Raw genomic sequence first — 21,437 nt, forward strand, 5'->3', positions numbered from 1 at the left:
CAAAAGAAAAATGAAGAAAACAATCCCATTTACAATTGCATCAAAAAGAATAAAATATCTAGGAATAAATTTAACCAAGGAGGTGAAAACAGTGAAACCTATAAGACATTGATGAAAGAAACTGAAGAAGACACAAAAAATGGAAAGATATTTTGTGCTCATGGATTAGAAGAATTAGTATTGTTAAAATGTCCATACTCTCCAAGGCAATCTACAGATTCAATGCAATCCCTATCAAAACTTCAATGGCATTTTGCATAGAACTAGAACAAATAATTCTAAAATTTGTATGGAATCACAAAAGACATCGAATAGCCAAAGCAATCCTGAGAAAGAAGAACAAAGCTGGAGGTATGATGTCTCTGATTTCAAACCATACAACCACAGAATGCACGCATTAACTTGCAGTAGTCCGTTACGCTCAGGCTGGCCACAATCCGTCTGATGACCACCACGGCCAGCAGACACATTCCTGCCAAAAGGCTTATCACCCTTTGAAAGATGTATCTGACTCCCTTCTGTTACCCAAATGAAAACCTCCACCCAAACAGGGACAGCCATGCTCTGGGGGTGAGGCAGAGGGAGTTGGCGGGGGGCTGGGGACCACACTGACCCCCTCATGCCCCAGGGCAGAGCCGGGGCAGGGGGAGAAAGAAGTCCCTCCAAACTTAAAATCCCTCAGTGATGTGGAAGTCTGTATGTGGCCGAGGCCTCCAGGATGTGCTGATGACTCTCAGGGAGTGATATTCCTGGAACTGGGTCTCCAAGGCAGAGCGGCCTCCTTGGGTGGCTGACCTGATGTACAAGAGCAGGGGCTCTGGGCTGCCGCCAGGACCCTCGGCGCCCAGGAGGGGAGGATCGGGCGCTCTCTGAACAAGGAAGAGTCACTGACAGCCTGCATGCCAGGCATCTTGCTGGGGACGCCAAGATGAAACACCCGGGCCTCATGCTTCACGAGCTCTCCTGTCCCGCCTTGCACTTGGGGAACTACAGTAAGGCCTCACTGTCTCCCATGGACCAGGCCTGCTTCCTCAGGTAAACAGTCCTGCACCCAGTTCTCATGAGCAAGACCACTGCCCATCCTTCCCCAGGTGCCCCGTCCCCAGGTTTCAGTGGAGGCCGTTGGAACTCATCCAGAGACCTAGTTGGAAGACGGTGCCTTCTGTCCAGTGTTGGTGAGGCCTGAATTTCTGCCTAAAGACATCGAGACAGCACTTACTAACCTACGTCCCCTCAGGAAGCTATGCAAAGATAGGTAGGTCCCAATGTCCTTGGCTTAGTTGGTTTCGGCAATAACCCAGTCACAGCAGGATGTTCAGGGATTCCTGTCTGCCGCCTGACAGAGGTGAGCGTTTGGCCTGGGCTCGAAGAAGGTGAACCTGTACCAGCGGATGTAACCGCCTTCTAGGAATCCTTCTGAAGACTGGCAAACTGCATTTTCAAAAGGCATCGTTCGCTTGAAATCCATTTTGATCTGCCACTACACAGGTTCTAAGTGTCCCTCTGGCCATATTGGACCTTGGGAACTTCCTACCTTGCCACGTTGTTTGCCAAATTCATATTCTCCACCTTAAACGGTCATTCAAGTAACTGAACTCATTGCCAAATAACAGAGCAGCCAGCAATGTGATTCCTCGGCGCACTCTTTAAATGGCGATTTTAAACGGCACGTCTTTGAGGAGCTGTCATTTAACAAGAGCAGATTCTCTAAACAGACAAGCATCTCACTTCCCAGCAACGGTTCATCCGGCTCGATTTGGGGATGACATGCAGCTGCTGTGCACTGGATGGCGGTGGGCTGTGAAAACACAGAGCCGGGCTCCCCTGGTGGCGCCGTGGTTGAGAACCCGCCTGCCAACGCAGGGGACACGGGTTCGAGCCCCGGCCCGGGAAGATCCCACATGCCGCGGAGCAACTGGGCCCGTGAGCCACAACTACTGAGCCTGCGCTCTAGAGCCCGTGAGCCACAACTACTGAGCCCACGTGCCACAACTACTGAAGCCCACGTGCCTAGAGCCCGTGCTCCGCAACAAGAGAGGTCACCACGATGAGAAGCCCGTGCACCACAACGAGGAGTAGCCCCCGCTCGCCGCAACTAGAGAAAGCCCGCGCGCAGCAACGAAGACCCAACGTAGCCAAAAATAAATAAATAAATAAATTAATTAAAAACAACAACAAAACCCCACAGAGCTGCATCTGGGCAGTTGGTGACGCCGGCTGCTCTGGCCGCCCTCTGCCCCGCAGGGCCCACGCCCACCTCCTCAGGGGCCTCTGGGGCCCTTTCTTGAGTGGCCAGTGAAAGTGTCATCAAATACCTGGACCCCCTCCCCCCCCCCCGCTTGTACCGAATGCCGGGGGGCAGTAACGTTGAACCCGCCAGCCTGCTGGCCAGGCGGCCCCGCCATCAGTCCTGTGAGTTGCACGGAACCAAGCGGGTGACACACTAGAAAACCCCACGTGGACACGCTACAGGGTGGTGGGGGAGGCGCTGAAGGCTGGGACCCCAAAAACATAAACGGCAGCTCACACGTTGAGGGGCAGCTGGACTTTGGGAGCCGTGCCCTGCTGTTCAGCCGCTGGGGTGCATCCGGCCGAGGCGTCCTGGAAACAGACAAGAGGAGACAGTGAGTGGACACAGGCTCCAGGGGCAGGAAGCAGCCCGGGCGGAGTCTGGGCATCTGGCCCCCTCGGCTGCCTGACTCTGTGGCCTCCACGGGCCCGGGTTCCGCTGCCCGGGCTTAGTAGCCGTCCTTCAGCCCCGAGGGGGCCTGGCAGCCAGCGACCCCCGTCCCTCCCGCAGCAGCTCGGCCCACGTCTGGCTCGGACAGCGTGGTGCCGTGTCCATCACGGAAAGAGGCAGTGGGGTGGCCAGGACTCGGATTCATTCCTCCTGTGTTTGGCCAAGAAAATCCAGACAAAACCTTTCATGCTACAACACGTCAGCTTATTTAGAAACCGTGTCCCCGAAAGCTAAAGAAAATCGGTCCTTTGGCAGTGGACAGAGGGGCAGCTAGAGGGTGCCAGGATGTAAAGCACTGCCTCTCCTGCCTGACCCAAGGCGCGCAAAGCTTCAAGGGTCTACTCTGCGAGACGACGGAGGGATGGCCCTCTTGCAGGAGGTTCCTGCCAAGTGTCAGGTGCGCGGTGAGCTGGGTGAGGGCCAAGCAGCGGGCTCTGGGCTGCAAGATGATGCTGGGCTGTCCTTAGGGAACCCCGTAGACCCAGCCTGCCAGGGGTATCATCCCCCGAGTCCCCTCACCACACACTGGCTCGTGCCGCCCCTGCCCTCCCCAGGTGGCATCCCATCTTTCTGCTCAGAGTACTGGGTGGCATGGCGAGTTGAACTCTGATCCCCAAAGATGTGCACAAGTCATAGCCCTAGTGCCTGTGAAGGTGACCTTATTTGGAATTGGGGTCTTTGCAGAGGTGATATCAGGCAAGGATCCTGAGATGAGATTATCCCACGAGACAGAAAAGAAGAACAGAGACACCAGAGGGGAGAAGGTGGCGAGCAGACACTAGGGCGACGCGTCTGCAAGCCAAGGAGGTGGGGTGCTGGCGGCCAGCAGATGCTGGAGGGGCCTGGGTGGGGTCTCCATCAGCCCCATAAGGAGCCAACCCACCGACAGCTTGACGTTGGGCCTCTGGCCTCCAGAACGCTGAGCAGGCACTGCCTGCTGCTCTGAGCCACCCGGTTTGTTACAGCAGCTCCAGGAAACTAACCCAGATGGGGACACCCAGGGGTATCTCAAAGCTGAGGGAGCTGGGGTGTCCTCCCCTCCTGGAGGCCCCCCACAGGGCAGGACAGGGACCCCGGGGGAACAGGGACCCAGATGAAGAGGGAACCGGGCAGCCTTGGGCAGAGCCCTCAGGAGCTGCTGGTGCCTTGGCCCCGGGCAGGTGGGGAAGGCGACCTGTCACCACGTGTGGGTCCCCAGGGCACAAAGAGCACTGAAGCACAAATCACAGAGAAGCACCTGGAACGGGCCTGGGTCGGCAGGACAACCCACACAGGACCGACCACCTCAGGGCCCTCTTGCTGCGCGGGGAGGGTCATTCTTGCCCATCGCTGACCAGCTCCATCCTCGAGTCTGGTCTCCGAGGCAGCCTCCCAACCCCCTCCCCCGGGGACCACGATGGGTGCCGGGACCACGGCCCGTCAGCAGCCCCTCAGGCGGACGTCAGAACTGCTTCTCCTCGTCAGGACACGGAGCTTCTGGCAGACTGAGAACGTGCGACACCCACACAGAACGCCGCCCGCATCCCCAGGTCACTGACGTCCCGGGGCCTTCCCCCCGAGCTTCTGCACCTGCGAGAGGGACCCAGCTCCTCCGCAGACCTGTCCCTGCGGCTGCCGTGTGGATGCTGCGTAGCCAGGAAGGCGGGGACGTCCCTTTCTGCCCAGAGGCTCCGGGTCTCCTGCTCGCTGGGCACGCCTGCCCCCAGGAAGGGACAGCCCCGCAGCCAGGGAGACAGCACCCAGGCCCATGGCTCCCCTCGAGCAAGTGAGGGGCCCTCCCTGCTCGCTGACGAGGAGCGGGCAGGCGGCATCCGCCGACCACCTGAGCCCAGGCCCAGCTGGGGGCGCAGACACAGCCTGCGATCTCACGGGTTTCTTTGGGGTGGGGGGACAGGCGTCAGGCAGGTCGTTATAGACACGGGGTGCCAGCAAGAGCAGCGCCGCAGAGCACACGACGGGGGCCGAGGCTGGGTGTGGCCAGAGGGGCTCCTTGAGCACCCACTGAAGGGAGAGGGAGGAGGAGGCAAGCTTTGCAGGTTGGAAGCAGAGGCTGGAGGACCAGGGGCAGGGGAAGCCCCGGGAGCCCCTCCGAGCCAGCTGTGGATCCTGGGCAGCACCTGGAAGCCAAAGACACAGCTGGTAGGGAGGGCACCAGCCCACGTCTCCGCCGAGGACGGTCAGTCGTGGATCGGCGGTCAGGGTGATGAGAGGGCGACAGGGGGTCTGGATGCGCGGGAGGCCGTGGGTAAGGAGGGTAAGAGCAGGGATCAAAGCGGCCACCCCCCCACCCAGAGCTCACCAGGGACCAGGCTCTGCTCCGAGCACTTCGCCGGGAATAACGCATTTACTCCTCAGAAAAGCCTGTAGGCAGGTGCTGCTTTCTGTCACCACTTGACAAAATGAGGGAACCCAGGCCTAAGGCAGGAGGTGCGTGGCTCACAGTCACCCAGCCAGCCAGCGCCCCAGGCTGGGCGTGAACCCGGCAGCCCATGCTGGGGGCCGTGTGCGTCCCCACCACCCTGTCCCCAGGGGCTTCCCGGGGAGGCACCAGCGAGTGACCGCAAGCCCAGGGCCCGAAGCAGCACGGAGTCATCATTTCACAGGCCTGCGTCCTCACAGCCAGCAGGGCAGGCGGTCAGTCCTCTCGCTTCTGGCTCTGACCCAGGGGATCCAGGACCGTCTTCCGTCTCTAGTTCCCTGTCTCTTGCCAAGGGAGACAACGTATTCGCAGGTTCTGGGGATTAGGACGTGGACACGTCTGGGCCGTTATTCCCTCTCTACCAACACAACTAGTGGATTCAGGGGCTGAAGGGCGCGAAGGAAGAGGATGAGCGAGTTTCCGGCCTTTGCGACTGGCCAAACAGAGATGCCGCGAGAAGGGATGGAGCACGAGACCCGCGGGAGGTCACGAGCCGGGCGCTGGACACGGTGAGTCTGATGTGCTTGGACACCCTGAGGATGAGGCAGCAGGGGAGGCCGGCCAGGGGCTCAGAGGCGGGCATGACCTGGACGTGTACGTTCGGGGGTCAGCACAGGGTTGATCTGCCCTCAGCTCTCCGCGTGCGACCCTGGACGGGTTATGCCATGGAGCCGCGGACTTCTGCCCCGACCACGGTCAGTGACAGGGACCGGATTCACCCTCCACCCGGAACAACTGAACACCAGACAAAATATGAATCCCTGGTTCCCAAGACTTTGGAAATCACGCAGTGAAGACAGAGGCCCTGGAGGGATGAGGAAATGGGGCCATCGCGGCCCCCAGCTTCTAGGTTAGTTGGAATATTAGACACAGTAATTTAAAGCTCTGAGCAAGCCCTCAGGAAATGCTGGCATCATTCTTTCTGCAGCCACAGGAGGTGAAGATTCGGCCTCAAGAAAGGGCGGATGGAGGAGAGGGCTGACCCGAGACTCCGTCCGCAAACCAACACAGCCCCACACGACCGGGGAGAAGGACCTGCACGGGTGGCTGTGGAGGGCTGGCGGAGCACAGTGAACGGGATGGCGTGAGGGAACTGGACACCTAGGTTTAGCTTGTTCCTGTACAACGACGGGTGCATTTACATGGGGAAATTTACATACAAATGATAATGCCGGTACTTAAGGAGCTGGGCTTTGAGTTAATATTTTTTAAAATCTGTATGTTCAAATTTTCCATCGTTTTACTATCAGCAGTGGTTTTCCACTACATTTTCAAAGTAAGATACACAGAATGACAGAGTTCAATTATCTGAGGTCTGTTTCAAGATCAAGCTCTGGCTGAGGTGACCCCATGTTTACTGGATTCTACCCATGCCGCCTTTGTGGGGGGCCAGGAGGGGCAGGAGAGGACTATGAGGGGACCCTGATGATCAGCTATTCTGCTGACCAGACCCGGGCACTGCTGGCCACAGCGGGGCCGAAGGGCCTTAGCCGGGCGGCAGGGCCCACATGACTGGCTTGGACGGAGCCAGACCCGTGACCCCGCTCTTGTCAAAGGGCCTCCTGGCCAAATAAGCTCTCCTGAAACAGCCAACCAGCCAAAGGCACCACACGGGAAGCCCCATGACCCGGATGGGGGCTGCTAAGTCCCACTGTGCCTGGAAGGTGGCCCACCGGGGGTCTCTGCACCCTGCTGCCTGCCGGCCACTTGGGCCGTAGTTCAACAGGAGGCGACATGTGCAGAGGAGGCTGGTGCCTGCCTCCAGGGCAGAGGGAGAGGCTGGCCATGGCTGTGGGCCTCCAGACGCCCACCCGTCAACTCCGCGCTACAGGTGTCGGGGGGCAGCAGGCCTGTGGCGCTCCCCCAGCGCTGGGGCAACGAGGCTGCCCTACAGGAGCCACGGGGAGCAGCTTCGCCAGGAGCCTGGCCCTCAGCTGAAACCCGACACAACAAAGGCCACAAAGCAAATAAGTGGGATTTCACGGCAGACTCCATTAAAGCTGGATCGGGGGCATGAGAGGCCACACCTGTGATAACCCTTTTTCCCAAGGTCGAGATCGAGATGGAGACCATCTAAAACTCCGCCCACTGAGCCCGGGGCTCTGACTTTTCCCCACGCGGTGTGGAGCCCAGATGAAGGCCCTTTGGGACATTGTGCCCGGTGGTGGGAGCCCAGGCTGTGACTCCCCGGTGGCGCAGGGTCCCAGCCCTCCTCCTCCGCGTCCCGTCTTCATCTCTGTTCCTGTCGACGGAAGGTGGAGGGGTGTCCCCCGCCGGCAGCTGAGCTGTGAACAGCAGAGGACACAGCCGCAGCAGAGCAGGACGCGGCTGCTGAGATGGCGGTCCCTCCAGGAGCCCGGGAGGCAGCTGTGCGCTGACCCTCAGGGGTATCGTGGCACAGGGGGCCTCCTCTCAGGATTAAGGGCTCGCAAGCACCAGGCGTCGCAGGGGGCTCCAAGTTGTAGCAGCCCAGCCCCGGGAGGACGGCGCTGACGGGAGGCAAGGCCACACCCTAACGCACAGCTCCTAGGACACACGGGGTGGGACGGGAAGTCTGTCTGAGGTCGTTCTGTGCAGCGCCAGAGTGTCTCGTGCCCCACGCCCTCGGCTGCGACCACGTGGAACAGGCTTCCCGCGGGACTGGGGCTGTTTCCTCCTGGCTGAGGGCCCCTAGGCTGATTCCGCTCTGATTTTTAATGGCTTACTTTTAAATGGCTCTGGGCCTTAGGGGATTAGTGAAGGCTTGGCAGGAGAGAGGGAATCGGGCAGGGAGGAAGGAAGGGAGGTGAGGGCTCCAGCTGCTTTTGGACAGAAATAACTGGGACCACAGCCCGGGGACAGGCTCTTCTGCATCCTGGCGACACCCCGCCCCTCCCTCCGGGCCTGGCCCAGCCCCGTGCGCGCGTGGCCCCGCTGTGGGAAGGTGGTCCACCGTGATGAGGTGGAATTCCTTTCAGCTGACTCGCAGTGGACGCGCGTTGGGGCTCAGCCCAGGAGTCGAGCACAGCCCGACCCGGGGGAGCCACCAACAGTGTGAGGATGCCGGTGGCTCAGTCCTTGGGGCCACTGAGCCCATGGGGTGGGAGACTCCAGTGATCCCTTAGGCCTCGTTCAGCAACAGCCCACGGGCATTTGACAGGAGTCTATGCTGAGCGGCCCTGGACCCTGATTCTAAACCGTCAGGTTGTTACCAGATGCCAGAGGCTCCAGTGCTGCATTTGCCGGGGCCCCTGAGCAGTAGCTGTGAACCAGGCCTTTTATTTCCCATTGGGATTAATAAAAGAGAAAAGGGTCTGCGGTTGGCAAGATGCACCCCCGCTGAAAGGGGGCTCCAAGTCGCTTTCCTTGACACAGACCAAGACCCTAGGAAGAAACACCTCCCTTTAATTTTTAACATGTGTCCAGAAAACTCTGTCATCACCCTAAGGAGCCGTGCAATGGGCATGTTTTACTCAGCACACACCACCCCTCCATAGCACAGGGTGAAAATCGGGCTCTCAGGAACGTGCTTCCCAGAGAAAACTTCAGAATAAAACGTCTACAGCCTGATTCTTTGCTTGGTTCCAAAAAGAACACCCAACAGCCTGCAGGGCCAGGGGTTTGGGTGGGGAGGACGGTGGGCGGGGCCTGGGCTGGCAGCTGGAGGTCGGAGGCCAAGGAACCTGGAGGAGACGGTCTGTCCTGGAGAGGGAGCCGGTCGCTCCGTGCCGACAGAACGTCCCCGGTTCTCTCCATCAGCCCCAGGAAGCTGGCTGGCCACCTGAGGCAGAGGCAACCAGGAGGCCAAGCTCACCTCAGGTGCCGACCGGCCCACAAACTATTGACTCAGCCCTGAGCGTCCGAGTCCAGGTCTGCTCGGCGGTCGACAGACTCCTCCGAGGTCACACCTGGCCGTGCTGTCCCTGCTTTTGTAAGTAAGGTTTTCTTGGCGCCCAGCTGCTCCTGCCCACACGGCAGCTGAAACAGAGACCACGCGGCAGCAGTCCAGCATGCTGAGAAGTCGGCCGGCCCGCCGAGGTGTCGTCTGCCGTGAGGGGACAAGCCTCCAGCCTCTGCCCTCGTCCCACGGGGCCAGCAGTGGGGACCAAACGGCCACAGCTGTGCCAAAAGCGGGACAGGCCTCCCCGGGTCATCATGAAGGAGAGCTATGGGAGAACAGCACCCCCAGACCTGCTCAGTTCAGGGGTGAAAATCTCAAAGCGCTAACGTGTTGGGGGCTGGGGGAAGGCAGTTATAGGCTACTCCTCACCCATCGGGCATCGCGAGGCTTGGCTGTGAACCAACAGGTGGAGCCTTTTTCCACCAAGAAGAGTCACAGGCGGTCTCCTCGCTCTGCTTCCCCACACACGCGTCCGCCTGCTTGGTGGTCTTTGGCCACAGGAAGGTGCCAGTAGCTACTGTAGACCCCCTCCCCACTTCCACGTGTGTCCACAGACGAAGGCATCGTCCTTGGCTTTGCACAAAATGCACGACTTTCACATCCCAACGACCTGTCGCCTGCCTTCAAACAGAAGGTGCCTCCTATGGAGGGGCGGGACTCAAGAACCCGCAGCCCCGTTCAGCGTGTCTGTCTTCCATCCACGTGTCCGCGAGCCCGTGTGGAGGGCCCCTGCGGGCACTGAGGGTCCGAGCACGGCTTCCGTCTCGGCCGAGCTCCCGGGCCGCCGGCCGGTGGTGGCCATGGTCGGGCCACGGCTGCAGGGCCTGGGCGTGCAGCCGCACCCGTACCGTGGTCCACATGACGGGCCTGGGAGGGGCAGGGCCGGGCGAGGGGAGCGGGGAGGGTCCTGAGCGTCCTCATCGTCCTCATCCACGAGCCACGAGCCTCTGCAGCGGGGCCTGAAGGAGACATGGGGCCCCACGGGAGCGGCCGCGGCCCCCAGTGGCCCCTCTGGCCTCGCCTGCTTCCTCCGCAGGCCCACCTCCCAGCGGCCGCAGCCTCTCCCTGCCCGGCTTGCACAAAATGCACGACTCATCCCTGCAGCGCTCCCTGCGCTGAGCCGTGTCCTCGTCGCCTGGTGCGCCGGCTGGTCCCAGGGGCTGGGGTCCACCAAGAGCCCTCCCTGCATCTGCCCGGGCTGCTCCTTTAGCCAAGAGCTCGCCAAACGAGAGGGAGGACGGAGGGACCGGCAGCTCACCAGGCCCAGGGGCCTGTCCCTCAGCCGCCGGCGATGGCCCGGGGCCCGGCGGTCCCTGCCCTTAACGTCGCAGCAGAACAGACACGGTCGGCAGCTGACGTGGTGGACGAGACGCCCGGGCCGGGCGGCCAGTGTTCTCATCCCTGCAGCCAGCGAGTCGGGACGGCACCGCCCACGTCTGCAGAGAAGCTCTTCTTGTGCGACGTCCTCAACGATGAGACGGTTTAGTCGTCTCGTGCTCGCTTGGTTTTTTTTTTTGCTCCTGACAAGGCACAGAATTACCTTTGTAACTTTCTGAAAATGCGAAACACAAGCCCAGGCTCCCCGCGGGCAGTGCGCGCAGGAGCCTGGAGGTGGGCTGTCAGCGGGGAGCCCGGCGCGTCGGTGCCCGCACTCCCCGCTGAGAGCCTGTCCTGGGCCGACCCAAGAGGAGGCGGCGAGAGGGGCTGCAGGCCACCCCACACACAGGTGGCTGCGTTGAAAGACGCCCGGAAGCTTCCAGGAGGACTCCTCCAATTCACTCCTCAGACGCTAGAGAAATGCTCCCTTTTGATGTTCGCGCTGCTGAATTTCAAACACTCCCCTTTTCACTGATTTTAAAGCACGTCTTTCTGATCTCAAGGGCTTCTGTTGGCTTATTTGAAGCCGGCCTGTACGCCGTGGTCTCTCTGAAGCTGAGAAACACCGCGTCTGGTGAGAGCCTGCCGTTGGCTGGACGAGGCCAGAGCCTGCTGGGTGCAGGTCCCGCCCACAGCCGTCCACGGACGGCGGGCACAGAGACGCCGGCTTCGGCTTCCGCGGGTCACCTTTGTGCTCCGAGGTTGCCGGCCTCTCCGTTGAGCAGTTAAAGCTTACAGACAACACGGAGCCTCCAGGGAAATGGTGCCGTAGGCTGTTCCCAAACACCCGGGCTCCCCCTGGGTGCCCTGGACCCCACTTCCCACCCCCATCCCCACTGTGCAGAGCCAGGCTGGAGGACTTGCTTTGGCCACTGAACATCTCCACGCGGGAGCCTGTAGGGGCCAGTGCACCAGCGGCCACATCCCACCCCTGCCACGGCAGTGGGGACACTGCCGCCCGGGGCTGGGCCATCGTCCCTGCACAAGGCCGGGAGGTCAGAATTTTAGCGTCCCTGGGTCACGTGGTCTCTTCACAACCACCAGCCCTGCTGTTGTGGCCTGAGCACAGCTGGGCAGACAACATGCAAGTCAGCATGTGTGGCTCTGCCCCAGCAAGGCTTCTATCTACCGAACAGGTGGCAGGCGGGCTCGGCCCACGCAGCTGCGGGTGTCGGGGTGAGGGCGCAGCGCCCCCCACCTGTGGCAGATGCGCGGCGTGCGCGGGAAGCAGGCCTGGAGGATTGGGGCTGCCCGTTCCGGGGCATAACTGGCCACGCTGCCCGGCCCAGGAGCTCCTTGCACCCCCTGGGGCTTCCCAGGCAGCGGGGGGGCGACCTGGGTCACCTGATGACAGGCCGCTCTGAGCTGTGGGCAATCATCTCCTGCTTTGACCCGCGACCTCAGCAAGCACACATCTGGACTCTGAACAGTGGAGCTGGCCTAGACAGCCTCTCTCCCCGTCCCCTCCTGGGAACCCTCCCTCCCCAGCAGCAAGGCGACCGCGGTGCTCCACTGCTCATGAGGACCTCGGCCGAGGCCGGACTTCTCCAAACGGCAGGGAGGGATGATTCATCAGGGTGGGCATCGGAAGCCCAGCCCGACCTCGCTCCCCTCGGAGCCCCGCTGCCTGTGGTGGACGCGCGGCGTGCGGGAGCGCGCTGGCCACCTCACAGCTGCGCCCTCTCGGCAGCCGGCGGTGTGGGCCCTGAGCCCGTGGGAGCCATCACGGGGGGAGGTCAAGTGGCATCCCTGGGGCCACGGTGTTTCATGCTCAGACCATTCAGAATGCAGCGCGGCTGACTCAGGCCCCCCGGCCACCCAAGGAGAGACGGCCGGGTGGGGGTCAGGAGCCAGGACACAGCACACGGGGTGGACGACACCCCGTCCCTGTCCAGTCCCTCCGAGTCCAGGGGTCGGGGAGAAGGCCATGAATACAAGCGACAAAGGCAAAACAGTCCACGGCGGATGCGGGGGAAAGCCCTGCGGGCGGGTGCGAGCGGGACGCAGGCCTTTCCTGCACGTGGGCGCGTGTCTGTGCCGCATCCACGTGTCTGTGCTGCGAGGTGGAGGAGGGACGAGCGCGGGGAGGAGCAGGAACAGCCGCGGGGGGAGGGGGGAGCCAGGCCAGCACGGGCGCACAGGTGCAGGGCCGGTGCGGACGGCGCAGGGGAGATGCTGGAAAGACGGCAGGGTGGTGGCCTAAGTCTGAAGGGCTTCTCAGGCCACGCTAAGGTGCTCAGAGCTCCTGTGAGGCAACAGGCACCTCCAGGAGCGCCCAGGTGAAGGTCAGCGTTACCGCAGGGCCCGAGGGGCAGCCAGAGGCAGGCAGCTGGAGTGTCTGAGGATGCAGACCCAGAAGGTGGCGCCGGAGGTGGGGGCAGAGGGGGCGGGGTTGGCCTCTGGGTCCCACCCATGAGCACGGACCTACGCTGGCACCTGCCATTCGCCGCCCTGGTGGCTGGCCCTCAACTCACCGGCGCTCAGCACCACCCCTCCTGTCTCCCGACAGGTGAATTAAACGGGTCCACAGACAGGTTGCAAACTGCTTCCCTTGACCTCTCACCCTTCCTGACGATGCTCACTAAAGTCCTGAGCCGGGTCACAACTTTCACTTCGAGTGTAACTGCGGGAAAATGGGTCCCAGGGCCCGGTCATCTCATTCCTGGCTCCGACACTTCGTCTCTCGATTGACTGGCCTGTGGCGCGGCAAGCAGGACCAGCGTGGACTCGGCAACAGCCTGGCTCCAGGGCTGCCTGGTCTGCTTGGCTGAGAGCAAGGTGCCCCCTTTGCTTCCCTGGTGGACGGAACCAGTGCCCCGTGCCACAGAGGAGGGCTCTGTACACGCGTGGTCACTTCTGGTTCTGCCCACAGGGAGCACGTCAGCCAGTGTCATGAGACGCTGAAGACACAGCAGCGTTAAGCCAGACTTTCTCCCGAGGCAGAGGGCTGAGGCGGGCTGGGACGGGACCTTGAGAAGCACCTCACATCCCCCTGGGCTGTCTGAATGCTGGCTGAGACCAAGACACACCTCCCACCAGGGCTTCGGGGGCCCTGAGGCGGGGACACCAAAAAGCACTGTTGCCTGGCCTCCCTCACACCCACCCGGGGACCAGGGGACGGGGAGCAAGCGGAGCTGAGGAGGGAGCCCCGCCCCAGCGATGTTACCTGGGTGGGAGCGCTGCGGGACAGGTGCGCCAGGTCCCCGATCCTGGCCGCGGCCCGGGGGTCGCTGGAGCTGATCAGCACGGGGGCGCTGATCTCCATGGAGCGCCTGTGGCTGGCGGCCTGTGTGGACTTGTGCGTCACGCTGAGCGCTGTGAAGGAGTGCCGCTTCTTGGCATTCTTCTTACTGTCCACACGCCGCTGGAAGGCGCTGACCGCCCCCGTGCTGCCCGAAGTGGGACCCGGGGCCGCGCTGGCCCCCGCGCCGGGGTCAGAGGGCACGACGGCGAGGCAGCCGGACGCTGAGGCCGGGCCCAGCCTGTCCACCTCCATCAGCTGCTTGGCGGCGGCGTTGAGCTAAGGAGAGAGGGGAGAGGCAGGCGTCAGTGGACAGCAGCTGCACCCCACGTCCGGCCTTCCGCTCGCGCCTCAAAGCCACCAGTGCGTTCAAGCTGCCAGGCCCTTCCAACAGCACGTCCAGTATGAACGGTGCGGAGAAAACACAGCGAAGGCCAGGGCGGCATCTGGACATTCTACTGGAAAGCTGTGCTTTCCAGGGGCTGCTCCCTTCTCCCCACTTTGGCCGAGCGGGGCTGCCTGGGAAACACCCAGAGGGGGTGCCCAGTGTGGGAGCGGCCCCCATGTGCTCCCCACCTCGTGCACCAGCAGGACGCAGCTTCCCTGGCACGCGGCCACCCTAGGCTGACCGGACTCACGGTGGAGAGGCCTCAGGCTGCCGGCAGAGCCCTGCCCGCAAGGTCCGGGGAGGGGGCAGAACAAGGGCCCTCCTGGAACAAGACACACCTGTAGACCAGGTGGGGACAGTGGGGTCCAAGGGAAGCAAGACCAGAGACCAGGGTGCGAGCTCAGTGCTGGCGCTGGGTCACCGTCCCAGGTGCCAGTGTGAGGAAGGGTTTGAAGCCTTTGTGGGGCGGGGGCGGTGCTGGAAGGACACACTGGATCCTGACAGGAGCAGGAGAGGAAGTGTGTGTGACAAGGGAACCTTCAAGGGCACGAGGTCCCTGCAGGCAGGTGAAGGCCACATGGTGCCGGCTCTGGATCTGCAGGGCGCCTGGTGCAGGCGCCGTGCCACGTCCTCCTGTGAGCCTGGAGCCGTGGGCCAGGCCAGGAAGGGCCCCTTGGCCCTGCAGGTCCTCCCTCGCATACCGACCGGGGTTTGCGGCTGGCAGCATCTCGATGAGTTAAAACCAAACAAAAGCAGCACCGCTGGATTTGCGCAGCGAGAGGGAGGGATGCCCTGTGTCCACAGGCCAAGCCGATCACAGGCGCTGAGTGTGCAGCCGTCTTCAGACGGCTCAGGCACAGGCTGTCAGCATTTCCACTACAAACTCCTGTCCTTCGCGGGGGTTTGTAAAACTCACTCCAGGCCCCAAACCGTGTGATCTAAGTCCAGGATTAGCCCTGAAACGCTGCCTCCAATCAGGCTCAGCTGTCTCGCTCTGCTTTAAGGCTTTATTCATTTGCTCCGTCAGCAGTGCTGCTTGGAGAGCAAGCCGGTGCCCAAGCCCCTCCCTCACAGCCTTTGGGGGCCCTGTGACCCCCGCGGGCCGGCCTCCTTCACCCCGTGTTCTGCGCCCGCCTGCAGGGCCAACAGAAGAGCAGAAGCAGGAAGCGCCACGCATGACGCCTTTGCTTATGGGCACCAGAACCTGGTCTAGACCTGCTTCCATGTGGCAGGCTTCTGTACAGAAATAAGGGCACCGATGACGCCCCTGGGTTCAAATAATCCCATTCGTCCCCAGAGCAGCAGGCCTGGAGTCCCTCACTCAGTCTCCGGGGACCCTGCTGAGTCAGTATCAGACACTGCAATTTCAGGATCAGGAAATCCAGGCACGGGCTGGCAGTGTGCGCACGTCCAGACCTGCGCAGGCAGGTCACCAGACCACTGGTTCTGTCCAGAGGGCTCTAGACTGAACGGAACCTTTAAAACAGGAGTAAGACTGGAAAGCCAGGCCCAGGGGAAGACGTCAAGGATAAGAGCAATTGGTGGGACGCGCCCAGCGGTTTTCAATGAAAACAACAGGGAACAGGCGAGCACGCCGACCCCTTCGCCCTGACCCAGTGGGAGGACTGTGGTCCCCACACGTCCGCACAGGAGCAGCGGGCCGTGACCGCGCCCTGGGGAGCGATGTGTGTCCTCCCTTCCGGGACTCAGGGGCTGGAGGACAGGGCTCAGACGTAGGGACAGCACGTGTCTCTGAGCCACGCCGCCCGTTCTGGTCAGATCCAGCTGCACTTCAGTGGGCGCTGCCGCCCGGGAGCCTTTCAAGACGCAGATTCCGGCTCAACAGGCCTGGGGTGGTGCCCATATCTCTGCATTTCCACAGCCCCCAGAGACCCTGCCGCTCTCAGGAGAGCCGGCTTCAGGGTGGAAGCCCCCGCCCCGTGAAGCATCCACGTGACCCTGGACGGCGGCTCTGCTGGCGCTTCCTTTAATCCGCTCCGCCCAGCCGGGGGCTGAGGACAGCACACGTCGTCACGCTGGCAGGCGGCTGTTATTCCTCAGAGCTTCACAAACTCGGCAGCTGGCGAGGAACGGTCTTCACCTGCCCGAAGCTTCTGTGAGGAGACACTGCAGGAGCACCCCTTCGCTGACAGGGGCAGGCAGGCGGCTGATGGGCATTCTGATCAGTGCTGCTTGGGTGTAAAACACTCTGCCTTTCACCAACTAAACCGTCTGTGGGGTGGTGAGAATGGAGCCCCAGCTCCCCTCCCCGCTCCCAAAGGCTGTATCTGGGGCACAGCTGGAGCCCCGGGCACCAAGCCTCTCAACAGCTGGCCGGGCTGGTTGAGCGCAGGTGGCCTGCTGACGGCCACCGGCCCAGCACGTCGGACCGAGAGCCGCTGTCCCCCCCAAAGGCTCGTGTGACCCTTACGCCAAGTGAGCAAGTCCCAGGCGGCAGTGCCACCGCTCACGCCTCTCTTCTCCATCTCGCCGGACACACCACGGCTCCCCTCACGCACGGCGTGGGGGTGCTTGTCCAGCCCTGCAGCATCTTCAGGGTCCAGTGAGGCATACCTGTGCCTTTGGCAGTTGGAGGGGTTGGGTTCATTTTGGAGATTCAAATGTCTTTAAAAATCAGACCTTTTTTTGGCACGAAAATTAGGTCACGCGAATTCTCACACTGGGAGGCCAGCTACAGTTACTGAGGTTCGGGCGGGGAGGTTCTGTTCCCTTCCTTTTGTTACAAGCATGTGCCGGTGACCTCGCGGGCCTGCTAGCAGCCCCAGCCTGTGTTTAGCGGGACGCCGAACGCGAGACGTCTGTAACACCAGGTGCAAGGCTGTCCCCACCCACTGCAGGGCGTGTCCTACACCTGCTGTGGGACAGGCCCCCACGTGGGAGGAGGTTCCCATCCTTCGAGTTAACATTTCACACACTGGGCAGCGAGGCCGGGGGCCCTGAGGGTGTGGCGGAATCACAGGACGACCGCCCTGGCTGCCTCCCCGCCAAGCCCCCGCCGCCCCCCGCGTTCCCACTCGAGCCTGCTCTGTCCCCAGGTGCCTGAGGTGACGAACGAGCCTGCAGTTCTGCTGCCGAAGTGAACAGGCGAACTGAGGCCGCTCTCCGGTACCTGAGGTTAAACGAGAAACATCCATCCACTAAGGCCAACGCGGGCCAACACCGGAGCCGCACACAACTGCCTCGTATTGCAGGAAAAGGCTGATTAGAGGCAAGGATTTGGGGAGAGATGATGTCTAAAAATGGAAGCGGGGAGGGGCAAATGGCATTCACTTCAGCCCCCATCACCCCGGGCTGGACAAAGCCCACCTCTGCCAGCCGCCAGGTGCTCCCCATGAGGGGTGGACCGCCGTCCGCCAGCCCGCAGCCCAGCTGTCCTGCCAACGCGGCCCTGCTCCGAGGCGCCCCTTCCTCCTGGGCTCACCCCGCCTGCGGGAACGCGGCCACCCTCTTCGCCCTGAGCCCCTCTGCAGGGTGTGTCTGAAAGCCGAGGGCCCCGGATTGGAGGTTCCAAGGTTCCTGAAGGACCTGTGGTAATTCCCCCTGAAGGTGAACTTAAAGGAGACAAAGGCTGTTTTCCAGCAAAAGAGGGGGGCACAGGGCACCACTTCCTGTGCACATTCTAGGGAACCGAGCGGGGCGAGGTCCCCAGGGACGCGTGGCTGTGGGCTGCCTGGGCGCTTGCAGGGCACTTCTGACCAAGGTGACCAGTCCCACAGGGCCCTTTTGCCTTCAGGAGGCCACGGAAGTCCTTACTGAGGAAGGAGGGGCCTGCAGACACCCGGGGAGGGGACAGGAGGCGGGAGCCCTGGGTGTCCAAGGAGGAACAGCAGGCAGAGGGGCTGGAGAGACACGTGGTTGGGAATGGGGGCCGGGGGTCAGTGAGGCCGGGGCCCGGCTCTCCTCTGTGTGGGTGGAAGGCATGGAGGACTCCAGCGGGAGGACCCCCTGACTTCTGTCAATTTTCCAACAATGTCGTTGGAAAATTCTCACAATTTAATGAAGAAAGCAACAGAAATACTGATGCAGCACCATCCCAAATTTGTTCACAATATATGTAAATTTACACGTAGAAAAGAATAAAGGGAACAACAGCACGCTCACAACGTTTCTATTCATTCTTCTCCTACACATGTATTTTATTCACATTTACTGGTAGGATTATGGGTGACTCTGATTTTCCTCTTCACACTTTTCTGAATTTCCCCGTTTTGAACAATAGCCAGGTGTATCCGGAAGTCATTAAAAACAAAACGAGCAGATTAGGCTGGGACAGCGTCCGATGTACGGGTGAGACTTCCCAGGCCGCGGCAGTACCATGTTTTTTCCACTTCGTACAAAGCCTGAGGTGCCGTAAGAGACCTTGCTGCTCCCCAGTTCAGATGCAGTGGCTTTGGGAGCCGAGGTTTCACGGCGGATCCGGCAAAGGTTTCCTCCCCGTGGGTGGCTTGGTTAGGAGCCCGGCTGGGGGGTCTCTACGGGGAGCACAGGCCTCAGAGGGCTCACCCCCAGCACCACACTCCCACGGGCGCCACAGGGGTGTGTGAGAGCTCAGAGGCGGACAAGAACCTACCAGCCAAGGCGGGAGGAAGGCTGACAGAGGTGGCCCGGGCAGGCCGGCCGCCCCGTTCCCCCCACCCCTGTGAATGCTCTCCTGTGAATGCTCTGGGGTGGGGGAGGACGCCACTGTGGGTCCGTCTTCTTAAGCAGGTGGAGCTCAGGCCTGGGGGCTCCCCTCCCTGCTCCCAGCTGGCGCAGGGCGGCAGTTCTAGACCAGGGGGCCAAGCCCTCGGGCGGGAGGCCCAGGTCTATGCTTGAGGGCGAGGCGCTAGCGAGCTCCACTGCCTCTGGATCTGACCCATGTTCCTCCACTGAGATTTGTTGGTAATAAAGTTAGCACTTAAATTTCCATCTCTTAGACTTTCATCTTTCTCTCAGCTGGATCTGAGAACAGGGTAGGAAGACTTCTCTGGGGACTTCCCTGGCGGTCCAGTGGTTAGGACTCTGCGCTTCCACTGCAGGGCCCGGGTTTGATCCCTGGTTGGGGAACTAAGATCCCACAAGAAGAAGAAGACCTCTGTAACTAAAAGCTCAAGGACAACTCAATAAACTCTCCCCAAAACTTACATATTTAAGAACATATTAACATAGGAACAATGTTGCAAATTTAGCAATAAGAAGTCCTAACAAGAGCAGGTTTCAAACACACGTTCGTCCCCCTTTAAATACAAAGGTTTACAGAAGTGTGAATTAACCCCCGGGGATCATTTCTCTGTAGCCGGTCCTGAGCCGAGCCTCAGCCATCAGTTCCCGCGTGGGGAGCTGGGCGTCACGGCCCAGCCTTCCGATCTGAATCTGCACCCCCGCCCGGTGACTGCAGGTGACCGGTGCAGCCCCCTGAGAGCCCAGGCTGGCTGCTCTGGCCTGGCCCACACGCACGCGCCACCTTGGCCTTGGCCTCCAGCAGGACTTGAAGCCCGATTATTCCCGCGGAGGCCCCGCCCTGCACAGTTCACAGATCCTCATTCTCCAAATGACAGTGTTCCTTCACTCGGAATGAAACGAGAGACTGTTCCAAATGGCTTTTTAAAGGATCAAAGATTTTCTTCCTTATCCATACAACAGCCTCAAAGACAACACCCTCGCAGTAGAATACAATTTTGCGAGGAGACTCGAGGGCTCCTACTGCCCGCAACGTGGGGCTGGACACGCCGTCACGGGAAACGAGGTCGCCACGCGGCCCTCACGGCACCAGCACCGCTCCACGCCTGGCACCCAGGCCCAAGGAGGGGGAGGCCATCACCCCGCGGCACAGACTGGGAGCCGAGGCCGGGAGGAGCGCGGGCTGGGCCCCCAGCCGCCTCTGTGCCCAGGCGCGGCCTGTGGGCTGCAGGCAGGAGCCCGGATTTACTCTGAGAGCCACGGGCCCCCCGGGGGCTGTAGGCAGGAGTGAGGCCCGAGTCACCTTCATGAAGACGGTCTGGTCCACGTGTGACAACGGACCCCGGGGAGGTGAGACCGCTGGAGGGTAGGCTGGGAGATGGTGACAGATGACAGGGCTGCTCTCAGGGGCCCAAGACCCAGCACAGCTGAAAACTTGTCGCCTAGAAGGTTCTCTCTACATTCGTTTTACGCTATCAACCCCCAGGTAAAGGCAGGGCTAGAAATGAAGGGCACGGCTTGGGGGTGGTCAGTGGACAGAGGCCCAAAGGCCGTGCCCTGAGCAGGGCGGGGATGTGGACTCACCCACTTGCGGTGCGTGCAGCGAACTCGAAGGTCAGGCCGGCCTCCCGCGGCCCCCGCCCCCACCCCCCCTCGGCCCGCTGCTCCTCCCCCCTCCCCTCCTGCCCCCAGGGGGCTTCTCTGAGGGGCCCTCTGAGCAGGAGAGCCCGTTACAGTCCCTGCCCCAGCCTCCCGGCCCCTCTCAAGCTCTGTCTGCACAGAGGATACACTGCCCTCTAGGCTTCATCTTCTCTTCATCCTTCTCTCGTCCAACGAGAACGTGGGTTTCAAGACGATTCTCCCCAGGGCCTGGCACACAGCGGGCGCTCAATAAAAGAGTGACTGAAGGGCTGAGCGAGCGGAGGGGTGGCCGGTGGCCCCCGCGGGCCTGCGAGGCACAGCTCAGACAGGCTGGAAACCTGCTCTTTCAGCCCAGGGCTCAGACGCGCCAACAGACACAGAGGCACAGGAACGGCCGCCCAGGGAGACCACGGAGTCCTCACCGGCTTCACACCGTAACTCCTAACTGCTCTCGCTTTGAGGATTTGGAAGAAATAAAAGCAACAGAGGACAGCTCTGAGTTTCTCTGAGGAGGCTGGGCAGAAGGTGAGGCCAGAGCTAGCTGCGCTTTCTCCCTTTGCAGTAACTGGCGAAGTCGAGGCGGCTGCAGAAGGTGGCGCCCCAAGTACACGCTGGTCCCCGAAGGGTCCAGGTCACCAGCGACTCACAGCCTCCTTCCAAACAGAAGTGCCAATCAAAGGTAACGGGAGAGACACCACGACGGAGGCCCAGACGGTTAATCTGGGAAGTAATTCGTGGTCAAGTCTTAGAACCACTGGGGAAGCGGCGGCTGGCACTGCAGGGCCATCTCCCCACAAATGCTCTCTGCTCTGGAGGGAAGGCACCCGGAGGCCCCATGACCCTTTCCAGCTGCGCAATCAGACTCGCTGTGCCTTCCGCACTGAACACAGGCCTGAACCTCAGCCAAGGCATACTCTGCTGTCACCTTATAAACACCCAGAGCCAAATCTCTCCACGGCTAAGTGTGCTTTCACCTTCACCAAGGAGGCCCACCCAAGGGGCAGGTGGCCTCGTAAGCAGGTTTCCGCCTGGGTGGGCGGCCCCCATATCGATGGCCAAGGCCCACCCTTG

At 61.4% G+C, this 21,437-nt stretch overlaps 1 protein-coding gene across 1 annotated transcript in view; it reads right to left on the minus strand.

Annotated features, from left to right (window-relative positions):
* SH3RF3 (SH3 domain containing ring finger 3) overlaps positions 1–21,437 on the minus strand; it is a 216,383-nt gene that overhangs the window by 67,427 nt on the left and 127,519 nt on the right. Inside the window, exons 4-5 of the mRNA XM_036873870.1 lie at positions 13,583–13,936; positions 2,528–2,601 (exon numbers count right to left, since the gene is read on the minus strand). Coding sequence (XP_036729765.1) covers positions 2,528–2,601; positions 13,583–13,936 — 428 coding nt within the window. The remainder of the gene's footprint in view (positions 1–2,527; positions 2,602–13,582; positions 13,937–21,437) is intronic.

This window comes from Balaenoptera musculus, chromosome 13 (assembly GCF_009873245.2).
Source record: "Balaenoptera musculus isolate JJ_BM4_2016_0621 chromosome 13, mBalMus1.pri.v3, whole genome shotgun sequence".
In the NCBI taxonomy this organism is placed as follows: Eukaryota; Metazoa; Chordata; class Mammalia; order Artiodactyla; family Balaenopteridae; genus Balaenoptera; species Balaenoptera musculus.